General features: G+C 39.0%; 2 protein-coding genes and 1 long non-coding RNA gene across 3 annotated transcripts in view; 2 read left to right on the top strand and 1 right to left on the bottom strand.

The window, feature by feature from the left end:
• Positions 1 to 13,852, top strand: LOC145459341 (protein SCAI-like). The gene is made up of 16 exons (XM_080337991.1): positions 1 to 142; positions 1,597 to 1,692; positions 1,752 to 1,838; positions 1,941 to 2,039; positions 2,254 to 2,353; positions 2,783 to 2,878; positions 2,947 to 3,040; positions 4,466 to 4,569; positions 4,627 to 4,689; positions 5,303 to 5,404; positions 5,540 to 5,615; positions 6,054 to 6,153; positions 6,468 to 6,622; positions 6,822 to 6,995; positions 11,155 to 11,255; positions 13,084 to 13,852. Exons 1-16 carry the CDS (start codon positions 39 to 41, stop codon positions 13,222 to 13,224), a joined length of 1,692 nt encoding a protein of 563 aa, XP_080194117.1. The 5' UTR covers positions 1 to 38; the 3' UTR covers positions 13,225 to 13,852.
• Positions 1 to 14,664, top strand: part of LOC145459265 (uncharacterized) — a 167,819-nt gene that overhangs the window by 60,107 nt on the left and 93,048 nt on the right. The gene's annotated exons all lie outside the window — the stretch shown is intronic.
• Positions 8,187 to 11,054, bottom strand: LOC145459339 (uncharacterized). Its single transcript, XM_080337990.1, has one exon. The coding sequence runs from the start codon at positions 10,499 to 10,501 to the stop codon at positions 8,651 to 8,653; it is 1,851 nt and encodes a 616-aa protein (XP_080194116.1). The 5' UTR covers positions 10,502 to 11,054; the 3' UTR covers positions 8,187 to 8,650.

Genomic DNA, 14,664 nt, shown 5'->3' with positions numbered 1-14,664 from the left:
GCCGAGTTTGAAATAGGCTAATAAATCTATAGGGCGCTATGACGGAATCAGTTTCCACTTCACCAACGCTAGAGGAGATAGAAACAGTGAAGGAATTTTCGGATTTACTGGAAGCGTCCAAAAGCCTTTTCAATGGTCTTAGGTAGGTAGACTTTGTCAATTACTTTGCGCGGTACTTTGATATTTGAATCTATGTACCAGTGTTTTGCTTCATTGCAAGAAAAGCCGGTTAAGTCTAATGTAGTTGAGTACAGACTTGTACAATAAGGCTGTTTGAAAAGGTTGCCAGTAAATTCGGCCCTCCGAGAATATTGTATTAAAATGTATTACCAACCGTTAACATGAATTTATTACATAATTAAACTATTATTAAGTGATTTGGATGTCAGGGTATGCGTAGATCGCGTAATCGTGGGAGATAGCGCGGATATTCACGGGGCCGAATTTACTAGGTAAATTCGTCCCTCGGAGAATTTTGTATCAAAATGTATTACCAACTATTAATGTGAATGAATTACATAATTATATTAATATCGAGTGATTTGGAGGTCAGGGTATGTGTATATCACACAGTCACTGGAGATAACGCGGATATTAACGGGGCCGAATTTACTGAGGACCGAATTCAATCGGTAAATTCGGCCCTCGAAGAGTTTTGTGTAAAATTGTATTACCAACTGTTAATGTGAATTATATTACATAATTATATTATTATCAAGTGATTAGGAGGTTAGGATTAGGGTTAGGGTTATGGTTAGGTAATGTTATTTCAACTGTTATTATTACCATGGCCGAGGCCGAATTCACTGGCCGAATTTACTGGAAATCGTTTGAAAATATCCTTTCAAATTTTTGCTAATTGATAATATTATTAGGTTGCCTAAAAAACGCTGCACCTCAAATTTGGATCAATTCCAATCTGAAGGTATAAAACCATTGTCATTATATGAAGAGGTTTTACAATTTTACTGGCAACATATGAAAACATGAAATTGTCAAGTTATCTAAAATAACGATGCATATCAAATTTGACCCAATTCCAACCCGTAGAAGTGAAGGTATTGTAGGAAAATTTTGGATATTTAAAAATAGGATTTGCGGTAGCTAGTTTTATAATTATTAGTCAGGGGACTACAACTAACAACCTTTCGCAACTAACTAAAGTGTAACAAACTAAGAACTGGTGATACGAATTACAAATGAGCCACGAAATATTGAGATAGAATTGACATTTCCAAAGGATGAACTACTCAAAAACCTGCAGTTAGTTGACCGTCAAGGAGGTAAATTGATAGTTTACACAAGTCTGGTTAAGTAATGAGCAGTTTAACCAAAGATGTGGGAAATGGCGTGATTACTCCACTATAATATAATGTGATTATAATCTCTAGGGTACCTCATGTCTTACCTATAGCTACAAACATATTTTGCACATAATATACCATACTTTTCTGGTTCCTATCTTCATTAATCTTCTACTTTCAGGAATTAGTCTAAATCCTTGGCAAATGTAATATGATCAATTGATCATAGAGGCATTGTCTTCGCCTCACCTTTGCTCTATCAAGACCTCGAATGCGCTGGATTCTATTTCAGAGATTTGCCGCTGTACGGACAAAGACAATACCAGCCTTACTTTGCCCGTACATTCGAGACGTACACTAAACTATGGAAATACCAGCAAGAAAACAGGTCTAAACACATCCGTGAATGCTTGAACTTGAAATTAATTATAAAAATTTAATTTTCAGAATGGTGCTTGATAATGTATATGGTCTGAAACGCTGGCAGATTGGAGAAATTGCTTCGAAAATTGGACAGCTTTATTATCATTACTAGTAAGAATTATAATAGCTTGCATTACATTATTATTACCGGTAGCCTACTATTATTGTCATCATTCCTAATCAAGTAATCGTGTTCTAATGCATTTTTTACAGTCTGAGAACGAGTGAAACAAATTTCTTGCATGAAGCTTATCATTTTTACTCTGCAATTCGTACAAGGAATTACTACAAAAATGTTCACAAGGAAGAAGGGTGAGCCCTGTTTTGCCTGAATAATGCTTGATATTAGATGCTAATATCCGTGATGTGCTATCTGCAAATTTCACCGCACACATTTGGGTAATGTACATGCGTGAAAAAATTATTCTATTGCTGCACTCGTATAATGCATATTACCATTCATCAGGCAGTGGCAATTATCAGAATAGTTCAGAGTTATTTTCAATTTTTGCGTTTGATTTTTCAGTGCTGCTGATCTGTTACTGAAGAAGTATCGGTATTATGCGCGATTTATTGTTGCGTGTCTGCTTCTAGGATACAAGAAAGATACACAAGACTTGGTCACGGTGCGTCACTTATTTTTTTGAAGTCAGTTTTTATTTTTGGATTATTCTTAGCCCCCATCACCCGATTGTTATGAGAAATTGCCGTTGCACGCATAGACTTGTAATATTTTCTTAAAATGACACAGAGCTATTCAAACAGATTTTATACATCTCACAAATATACAGAAATCAGAATGCTTGTGTAGACTGTCCATCCGACTATAGTGACAAGGCTAGTACACTTGTGCGGTATTGACTTCAGATTCTAAGTCACACGCGTCAAACTCAGACTCGGTGATTACTATGATATGTGCAATATACGTATAATGACACATGTACGTACATTTATTGATGATAATTATAATTCATAATTTGTAAATAAAACAAGAAAATATGAAATTATCAATAATATGATTATCTAGTTTTGTAAATGAAATTATTTGTTATCAGGAATTCTCCAAGCAAGTCACTGATCACAAAGACCAATTGGACGACAAGGAGAATGAATGGACGCAAGTGCTTGGCGAAGTTCGGTCGTTTCTTGTGGTAATTTGTTCACTCTAAATAACGTTCCAAACAATAATTCCTATAAAGCCGATCATGTCATGTTCCAGGCTGATCCCGTGGAAGTGTTGCAAGCGGAAACCTATCAAAAATGTGATATCAGCATGAGACTGACGCCTGGCGTCTTGCCCGTACCTGAAAAAGGTGATAATTCCACATTCAATGTTTGTTGTTGGTGATATCGGTAATACTTTTGCTATATCTAAATTCAAATATGGAATACTAGTGGATAGATTACACCAGGTTTGCTGTTATGAGTCACGATTTTCTGATGAATCGACTTGACTCGGGTCATTTTCTCAAAATACGGAACAGACTTGAGTTATTGCGCATGACTCAAGACTCAGACGACCAAGACCGACATTTCGTTTTAATTTCGAAAAATAGTAAAGTAATCACACTATTGGGATTTTGTCTATTAATACTGGAACTTGAAAATGAGACCAGAAACTGGTAAAAGTGAGGGAAATTAGTATATTATAAATGCGAACCATTCGATATCACAAAACGCTTGCTCATTTTAACTAATCAGATTTAGCGTTATATGTGCAACATAATTTAGATAAATTTATCAATGATTTATAGCTCTACTACTTCTTAACCCAAGTGCCGACTGCACTGCTCCTTTTTTAGCTACACAATGAATGCTGCCTCCCCACAGCTTATTCTACTGTAGACTAAACAGCAGAAACCTGGTACTGCTGCGATAGCTTGGTACATCTGAAATTGCTATACCACTCACTGCCGCCCTAGCTATCTCACCACTTACAAGCCCAATCCTGTGGTATGTACACCACGGGTGTTCCTTTCATTCATGATGTCATAAAATCACGACTCAAAAGCATAATTTCAGAATATTTTGCAACACGGATACCAGAGGAAAACGATATCGAAGTTCTGTAGCTGTTGGAAATAGGACAAAATAAGGACGCAAGTCGAAAATAAGGACATTTCTTAAAAATAAGGACAGTTGAGTTTTGTAAGACCTGGCCTTTCAAAATACGGACAAATCTTAGAAATAAGGACGGTATGGCAACCCTGCCTATAGCTCATGAACCGGTTGGCACCGGCAGGTTTTTCCGAAAAATTTTGCTGCACTTTACGACGCCTAACCAACTACGCCGCGAAGCTGCACAAGAGCATGGCAACCGAGCGTGTATATAATCAAGAAGACGAGATAACCTTGGGACAAGTTTTGGGTACTTCCTTATGGAGTCCACAACGTATGACTAGTGCGAATAAGTACGTGCTATTCACTGCCAAAGAGATATCATCTTTCAAACAAGGCATGATTACCACTTTTGCTCAACTTATTCCATCGATTACATCGAAACATGGTAGAGCGTTTCACCATAAACACGCAGTTGTTCAGTTCTATCTTAAATCGCATAAAGTCGATGGAATGCAATAATGCAGGCGCAATCGTAAAATAGATATACAATGTTCTTTTCAATTCCCTACCAGTTGCTGACGATTACCCCTACTGGGTATCAGCCGAAAACATTTGGGTTTATTTCAATACCAATATATTATTTAATTGTATATTGCAACATATAGTGTCTATTGTAGGTGTTCCGACTCACGTGACGCTCGGAGACGTGATTATTGTCGGCAATTCCCCGCAGCAGCTGAAATTTTCCGAACTGACAATCGATATGTTTCGGATGGTGCAGGTTGGCTTGCGTGGGTGTTGTGTTTCTTCGAAATCATTTTTTGTTCTTTTTCCCAAGGTACTTGAGAGGAAACCCACTTTGGTCCGAGATCAGTCTGGAGCAGAGAAAGCTATTTCCGAGGTACATGGAACATGCTGTATATGCAATTATAACAAGACAATATTCAAAAGCAGGGTTATGCGAAATTCAGTACCTGAGTATTTCGATTATGAATCGAGCATTACACTTCAAGAGTATTCTAGTATCACTCATTACGATGTCATAACAGTATAAATGATGTGGAACGTTCAAATGTATACCTTTTATGTGACCAAGAAGCGTACGATCCAGTTCTACGTCACATTGAAGATAATTCGCTATTGTTTCGATCATACCTATTTCATCGCACTTTGTGACAATGCTGTGAATTGATCATGGCATTTCTCTAGCGTAGTTCTACTGCACGTTTTCGATGCTACAATACGACCAATCAAGGTCTCGAGGATATCTCAATGAAGAATAGTGTCAAAATTACAACTCTCATTGATAAATGAACTCTTAGTGGCGAGGAAGGTATAATTTCAGTACAACAATCAATTCTCTTTGTTCGAGCGCTAGAAATATCGCGCCTAGCATAGCCCTATCCATAAGACTGGATGTGTAACTGAAAACAATAGTTTTTGCTTGAAATAGCGATCCATGTTGATCTTGGTTGTTTGTTGCTATGGATGGCATCATTGCTAATTCTTTAAAGGAAAACGGGGACAGGCAAGCAAAAAGAGACAACCCTCATAAATATCTTCTCTACCGGCCAACATTCTATCAACTCTTCACGTTCATATCCACCGCCGTTAAGGTATGATGATTCGGGATGTTGAAATAAGTGTTGGCAGTCGTCAAAACATTTGTATATATATTGTATATGGAATATAAATAATAAATTCAGTTGATGGTGCAGGTCCTATACGCGTTGATGACTGTCTTTTTACAGGAATTAGCGCCTTCTCAAGCTCTGCTTCTTTATATGTCAGCCCAAGGAAGCAAATCTCACAGGCCTCTTGATTCAGGTACCTACATCATGAAATGGAATGCAATTTTTTTTTTGTCCAGACAATCGTTATGTGAATAATACTTGCACAGTATGGTCGAGTTTATTGTTTGCATTGCGAGTTGCAACGCGTATATATGTAGTAAGATTTAACATTGGAGCTATGGTTCTTAACCCTGCAAACCCACATGCTAACCCCAAATTTTCGCATAGCCACAAATACCGATATCTACCGCATTACGCTTCTGATTTATTGCTCTAGAAAACTGGTGCACAAATTGACCTCTGCATCAACAACAAAGTTATTAGGGCAACACCGTTCAAACATATCTTAACACAGAACAAAAAGATTATAATGAACATTATTGCAAAAAAGTCCGACTTATGTTGTATGAGTTGGGTGTGTGTCTGGACCTCCAGCGAACCGTGGTCACGGCTAAGTATAGATCTCTTCCAGGCAATTATGAAACCGGTGGTGTAATTACAAACGACAGACTCGATAACGAAACGGACCGCATGTCTCCCAAAAGACCTTTGGCACAAAAAAATATGCACTGGTAAGTAATGGACGTATTAACTCCAAACCCTAGCACCAATTTCTGGCAGCCCACAAACACTACTGTATTTCTCAGTCAGTCATGACAAATTTGAAAATTTACCAACCCACATGACTTATTACTAAGGCTGGGCTCATAACTAGGCCCTATAATTATCAAATCCGTTTCTCATTGATAAATTATGTCTTACAACCGGAAAGCATATAATTTCGGTACTCAAACTCAACTCGAATCAATAGAATTAATACTAGCTTCACATTTGAGTACTGGAATCAGAGTGCCGAGCTCTAGTGACGGGTGGTATTTACTTTCAGTTTACATCCTGGCGACCTGACACCCTTCACAAGGAAACCGCTGCTTCTTATCATCGACAGCGATAACTCACTGTCCTTTGCCGGAATCCCGAATCATTTCGGACAACCTGTGATATGTTTGATGTCACCGGAAGAAGTGCCTAACTCGGTGAAAGGTGACCTTTGACTTCTTTGGAAGCCGTGATTCAGACTTGGTCTTCTAGATAATTCTAGCCGTTTAAATAGACTAATTAGAGTGGAATGCTGGTAATCTATTTCTAATGTTATTAATTACATCTACTTGTATAGCAACGCTGACCGCATTGTACAATGTACACCTTTGACCTTGAGTAACCTTTTTGTATCGATTTTCAGATAACTCGGACAACGGCCGGCTCCTGACTCTGTTTCTTTATTCGCCAATTTTTGCGTTCATGCATATTTGTAAAATCTCGCAAACGTCTGACTGGGTGTACGAGACCTGTTCGCAAGTATTACATAAAGCGCTGGACGAAGCTCAACGCGCGTTTCTTAGATCTAGAATTCTCGGTGAGCGCTATGATAGTCCTAGCTTATGACTGGGTTACTGAAATATTACAGCCCGTTCCACTAAGAGTTATATATTTAACAGGGATTATAGTTTCAATGTTTTTCGTGACGCCTCAATCGGTCTTATCGCAGCATCCAAAAACATGCAGTACGTAGCTACGAAATGACGCGTCTCTAAAGCAGTGGTTCCCAAACTTTTTTGGCTTGTGGCACACTAGAAAAATTATAAAAAAATTATTAAGCACTCCAACAGTCTCTCTGGTGTACCTGTACAACTTTTAGTTTCAGTCAAACAAACAAGGCTATGTTCACATAGTCCTGGAGATGCACAAAACACATCGCAATAAGATCCTTATTGCTTTGCACCCGTGGTAATGGATGTGAAAGTAGACAGTCATAACTCGTCCATTTTTTTGTGGAAACAGCGTTTTCGTAAATAAATGAGCTATGCTTCTGTCGAAAAATTGCTTGATTCACTGCTTGCCAATGGACTTACTGCCCATCTAAAGTTGTGGATAGCAAATCCTAGAGGTGGTCAGTAATGAAGTACTTCTACTTTTTGAAGTACTTGAAATAGATTTTGCCTACTGGCACTACTTATTAAGTAGTTATGATTTTAGACTACTTCTACTTCTACTTGACAGTTCAGTTTTATAGGCAAAAATAGGTGTAGAAAACCTTACTTACTTGTGAACCAGCACTACTACTACTACTTGAGTAGAAATTCTGGCGTTACTGCTACTTGAGTAGCGACGGTGACTACTTTGACCACCTCTGAGCAAATCATTGGAAGTAATATTGCAAGTCTGGACCGAGGAGAAATTTTGTTGTTTATTAGCCGATTCATTAGTACCGTGAAACGAATTAAAGACTGTATCCACACATAGAATCCCCATATGGCAACAATTACCCAAGTCTTCGACAATGCCCTGATTGGTTCCATTGCAGTGGTCAAGTGGGCTTATGCACCGGCTATGCAGTAGTTTTAGCGCAGTTTTGCTAGCATGCGTGCCTCATTTTAAAAAAATTATGAAGATTTTCTCCCAAATTAGAAATTCGCGGCAGACCTGAGAATCTGTGGCGAGACACAGTTTGGTGTCAAAGTCCAATGAAGTATATGGTTAGAAAGATGTCAAATTATCTTAATGTGTTGTAGAAATTGCAATAATTTCTTTGTGGTCGTATAAAAGGTAGGGGAGAGTGGGTAGGTATGGGCCACCAAATCTTGCCAAGCTGTAATTCCCCCCAACTTGGTCCAATATTCCAATATTTTGGTACAGACAATCACTAGTTATATGGCTAACTATTAGTGATGGAATTGAGCTAAAATATAAAAGTTCTTGGAGTTGACATCAAATTTTGTAATAATACATCATTTTTGTAAATAAAAAATAGGGTGTGAGGTATGGGCCAGGGGGTGTTGAGGTATGGGCCGTTGTCTGTATTGAATCAATTAATGCAATTCATCATACTAAAAACCTCAACTCTTGTTACAGGTATCAACCATCTGCATATACTGATATAAAACTGGTCTGGAAGTAGACAATTCATTCATTTGAATTCCTGTATTGATTATAAACACCTAACGAAACCTGATAACTGAAAATAACGAAACCTAATAACTGAAAATATGTAACTTGAAAATCACTATCAAATTACGCTTCTTTCGCCTCAACCACCCCGTCAAATTCATATGTCACAGCTCTATCTCTGGTTAAAGTGGGAGTGACAAGAGAGCAAACCACGTCACCAAATTCAACCTCAAATACATCATTTTCTTTAACTTGAAATTTAGTTTTTGAGACGTTGATTGAGCGATACCCCTGCACCCTGAACCAATTGTCACCCTCGTTGAAACTTTCCAAGGTTTGAACCACGTATCTGTAGGTAACAGATTGCCGACGCCCTCCTTTTATTTGTACGAGAAGCCACTCGCCAACCTTCATGTTTTTGACAACAAACTCCTGACTGGGGTTGCTTGTCAACTCAGTCACCTCATCCATTTCTGAAAAATCCCTTTCGTCACCAGAACTATCTGTCAGTAATTTATCCAAAGCCTTTTTGTCCAAATTTCTCACTTTCTTCTCATCATTTCTTTTATTGTGAATTTGTAATAATTTATTCTTCTGGGGCGTTGATGTTAAAATCACTGGAATTCTTCTTTCCCGACCTCTCCTTGGTCCTGACTTTCTAGTCGGAGCCTTAGGCAAAGGTCTGAATTGTTCAGGAGATAGGGCTCCTGATGAACTGGGCTCCTCCGGCAATTCAATTGGAATAGGATTTTCTTGGAGTGGTTGCTCACTTGGCTCAGCACCCATAAAGTCAGCTTCAGTAAATGAAATGGGATTCGGGGGCCAAATCCCGCTCTTCTGGAATCCGTTTACGATGTTTTCGATGGTAAAAGCTTTGTTAAAAGATGTTTTCACAAGGCTACCAACATCATGAATGTTCAGTGCTCGTCCTGGATTTGAATGATGCCATGAACGAACTTCATTAGCATAATAGGTTTTGAATGGATACATCACACCTACATCTAGTGGCTGCATTTTGTGCGAACAGTGAGCAGGCAAAGTAACAATCGCCACTCCTGAATCACGCGCCAAGTTGACTACATCGATGGTGATGTGCGAGTCGTGATTGTCGAAAATCAGAATTTGCGGGTTTTCTTTTGTTGCTCCCATCTGCTGAATAAAATGATGCAATACTTCAGGAAATAGCATGCTTGTCATCCAGCCACTCTCATTCGCCAAGGTCAAAGTTCCAGGGGGTGCAGCTGTTGCCCAAAATGATTGCACTTTCTTTCTTGGATAGATCAACACTGGCGCAAGGGTACGTCCAGCTGCATTTACGCAGGCGCAAAGTGTGACTAGGGTACCTCGTTCTGCAGACGAGATGCCTCCAACCTGACGGTCTCCTTTCTGAGCTATGAGCTTTTGTATTTTTGTCACAGTAGACACTCCAGTCTCATCCAAGTTCCATACATTCATTGCTGCAAACGGAAACTGTTCCAAAGCTTGTTGGTATACTTTATGAAAAAGCTGGACATTGGTGGGGTTGAAAGCTGATGCTCGGGCAAGGCTTGTACTCTCAGCAATGCGGAGTGAAAGCGAATGTCTTCTTCGGAATCCTCGTGACCATTCCATTCCCGCCTTGCTATCTTTGGACCATGCCGTTGGTAGTGGTGTCTTTTCATTGGCTATTGCAAACTGCCATGCAAGTCTACAAAGGTCGTCAATTGATAAACCATAAAACATCTTGGAGCATTTGATGACGTACTGCGCTAACAAACTTTCCTCCTCTTCATTAAAGACAGTGTTGGCAAACGACTTTGATATCTTTTTCGCGTATGATTCTTCTCCTGCTTTTTCCAGATACCTGTTCAAGGTAGCTCTACCAATTTTGTACTGACGACATGCTTCTCTTTTTGACACCTCCCCTGCTTTAACTTTTCTTATTGCCAAGTTGAGATCTGATTCTGAAAACTGGCCCTTTTTTGTGGGCTTCATGATTAAACTTCGATTGAATGTATATGGGAGGGATAAGACCAACACCTGTTGTATTGTAATGAAAAATATATTTAATAGGATCGATCAAATATTGATTTCAGGCATATGCTATACTGTCCCATACCTCAGCCTATTGAGGTATGGGCCGGCCCATACCCTAACCTACTGAAAGGCCCATACCTCAAACACTCCATTTTACTGATTCTTACCATAATTTCAAAATAACAGAGATTGACAAAGCAGTAAAACTATTCTCCATAGATAGCCTATTGCTATAGCTTTCACACCATAAATAAGTCTAGCCCAAACATGCACACACCTAGACTCAAACCCAAATTCCCTATTTTAAAATAAATTTACTTTCGACCACAAAAATTATATATCTCCAGCTAAATCAAAAACTCTGCTGGCCTCATGGCTGTGAGGAACATGTGTGAGTCTGAAGCCTTTTTCTTACAATCACAGAGCGTGACAAGCATGTGTGATGTCACAGTCGCCTGATATGGCAGTGGCCCACACCTTAACAGTGGCCCATACCTACCTACTCTCCCCTATATATTTCAACATCTAACTATCCATATCATCCATGCGTTCGACTGGAAGCCTGACACTTGATTCGGAATTGAATCACTTGGGTACTCGATTTTTTACAGATAATGGATACTTGCAAATCCTCGGCGATGATTTCTTGCGTCTGATCCTCCTACGGTTTGTGTTCTGCTTCTGCGTTCTGAAGCTCCATAAAGCTTTCAAGGTATTGCATGCGTAGGGCTATTCCAAAAATAACGGATCCCAGGGATTCACTGATTAACATATAGACATATGACATATAGAAAATGACTCAACTTGAGTCAATTTTTGTATTGACTCGAGTCATTGTGCATGACCCGACCAAGTCTTATCACTCAAGACATTCTCTATGACTTAATGCAAGTCTCGTGCATCATAATTAGAGCCCGACCGATATTGGATTTTCGAGCCGATACCGATAAAACCGATATCCAGTACCTTCACCGATAACCCCGATATATTCAGCCGATATTCAAAAGATATGGAATCTATCCCAAGGCGCATATTTGACACCTCAAAGAGTATTTAATTGAACATGTTTACAGCCATTGCTATACTTAACATGAAATGAATGATCTGGGGGGCAATAAAAATATATCAGTAGCACCAGTACCTGGCAGTTGCGGATTACAGTTCATGAAGCATAACTTCTCGGCGTTTTCTCCAGGGAGTGAACTTGTGTGGTATTCATGAATGATGTAGGCTATACAGTACTTAACACAGTGAACAGTCTTTCACTTAGTACCGTAGTTGGTATCACAGCAAGAACTGGGAATCTTTGTTTATTTTGGTTCCACGACTGCAGGGGATCTTTTCTTCATTGGTTCCACCAAATATTGATATTCTTCCGGCAGTACACCTGGACCCTTCAGAACATCATTAACAGTTGAAGAGAATGTTTAAAACAACTCAAATTGTTCACGTCCGCTCCACCCATCCCCTTGACTATGACCAGCATTTCAACAATCAGTTGATCAATCTTTTACACACTCTCAGAATTGGCCCACGTCATTATGGAATCAAAAACATTTGTATGAATTGTTGGCTCTGCTCCCTTTTTGCTTGATTTTCTTGCACTCTATGCCCGCATATCCCTTATCATGGAGGCCCCTCAGTCAGATGATTCCATATATTACTGCTCTTTTTCGCTTTGTTGGTACCGTACCGAGCCTTGTGAGCTTCCTACACAGACACCAACCGCACTATCTACAGGTAAATGTTTACACGCGACCCTTTTCTCTGTCATCGCGACGGTCAGTCCAGCTTGAATGAAGTTTTCATTTCTCAAATGAATCGATTGGAATCTTCTAAATACAATTTTCCATTCACTCGATGTCTGCTCTGTCTCTGGTGTTCGATCACCGCAGGGGGATTCCCACTAAAGTCACTGGGGCATAACGGTGAAATTATATTTTTTACATAAGGCGAATGTGCATTGCAGCTTGGCCATTTATCTTTATAATTTACTGACATTCAGTGAAGACTTCGCGTCTTCTCTGACTCCATACGACCATGTTGTGACGTCACGAAAATGGCCGATATTTTTTTACCTCCAATGGCCGATACCGATATTTCTTTCCAAGTGTGATATCGACACGATATTATCGGCTCGCCGATAATCGGTCGGGCTCTAATCATAATGGATATTTGAAAAATAGGCCCGGAAAGAGTGAGAAAAATGTGTATATTATGAATGCTAGGCCTTCGATATCACCTATGAGTTAAAATTAAGTGATTTGAACCCGACTTGAACTCGATAATGAACATTGAACACAATGACTTGGACTCGCGTCATGACACTGTGACTAGGACCCGCTGCTTCTAGACTTGGACTTGACTCGGCGGTGAATTGAAAATGACTCGAGTCGGAAATACAGAAGTGAAATTGTCTTGTGAATCGGAACCTCTTGACTGAGACTTGACTACTTTGATCACCTCTAGCACATTGCTAACATAATGTGGGTCTTGTTCAATGATGACCTGACCTAATAGTAACACTTCCTTTTTGACAGGATGCATCGCATTATCCCTCGTCTTATCCTGAGCTACCAGCGGAAGATTTTGTCGGAAATCCAGCCATTAATAAAGCCATTTTTGATATTGCCGATGTGCTGGGTGTCCGAAATTTGTTCATGGACTCAAGCGGACACTAAGGTCGCCTCAGTCTAGTATTGAGTTTCTTTTTAATGATTTTAATAGCTATTTCTTTTGCTGGTCACTATGTCTCAACAGTATGGGTGTTTCGTATGATCAGCATTATACTGTTTCTAATACTGAGGGGCCATTTACATACGTAGTGTAACCTGATATTGGTCATGTTGTATGTCTGTCAGTGGTATGTTTCAACGTGGGTTTCATTGAAAACCCTCTGTGAATAGGTGTAGTTGAAACAGTTGAAATGACGTGTCTACGTCACTGCACCATAATGATTGTTTTAAATCGTGATGTAAATGACAATGTAAAAATAATGTCCATTATAATAATTTTTGCTAAAATTTGGTTCTATTAAGTGGGATGTTCTTTTTGTCAACCAATTTTACATGCATTACTTTTCCCTTGAACTACCTTGGCCTTCATTCTTTTGAATGGGTTTTCGGTTGTAAATTGCGATACGTTATGATTCTTTATAATACCTGAGTGAATATTTTAGTGACCAATTTCGTTTTTATACAAACAATTTTGAATCTACTGTACGACGGCCATGTTTCTGAAAAACGTTACCTTTGTCACACCCGCACAAGTGTGAAACTGTATTTTGCATTAAAGTCTATTTTCGAGATATTCTGTGTTGTTGATTCAAGTTGGAGCATACTAGTTTGAAAGGATCGACGTGTATTCAAAGACCAATAGTTTGATGTTATCAGCATTTTTGAAAGAGCATGCATATTGGATACTCTATATAGAGTTACAACTGAGGTTTACTATCTCGTTCAACAAAAAAATAAAACTTATTTGACAAATGTAATTGTATCTTCGTCTTACAATGATCAGAATATTCCAATGCTAAACAGATTTTTAGCTCAGCTATCATATTTTCAGTTCATTACAGGCTATGCATAAGATCAATTTTTAAACAGTCAATGCTCCTGATAACGCGCAGGGTACGCAAGGGCTTCATTTATAGCAAGGAGATTTGCAATGAGGAAATCAGTCCTATTTGGTGACATTTTCTGCTGCAGCAAGTGTTTATCCACGGACAGAAGCTGGTTTACTTTATCGGACAATACAGAAGGGTTTTTTACCCTGGAGGTTATCAGACTAGTTGAAGATTGGGTTTACGAAAGTTCAATGCTAAAACTATAACTGTAAACAGCACTGTCCTTTGAAAAGTATGTCCTCATTCACAGGCCACAAGCATGAATGTTGACCTTTTAGTCACCAGGTAGCTTTTAAGGCGTTAACTCACGCAGATGACAATGTGAGGCCGTGATTAGGACTGGGTTGTTCAGTTCGAAATATTTTCAATATGGGGAATGTGCACCACCCAATAGCATTTAGGGGTCTGTGATAAAAAATAAAGAGGTGAGAAACACTGCAATGGAGCAATGAGAGATAAACGGTTATATTTAATAACATTTTTGATTGAAGCAAGA

The sequence above is a fragment of the Botryllus schlosseri genome, chromosome 16 (assembly GCF_051294905.1).
Source record: "Botryllus schlosseri isolate E-star chromosome 16, Bs_hap1, whole genome shotgun sequence".
NCBI lineage: Eukaryota > Metazoa > Chordata > Ascidiacea > Stolidobranchia > Styelidae > Botryllus > Botryllus schlosseri.
The sequence above is the reverse complement of the archived record's forward strand: the minus strand, read 5'-3'. Positions and strand labels throughout refer to the sequence as shown.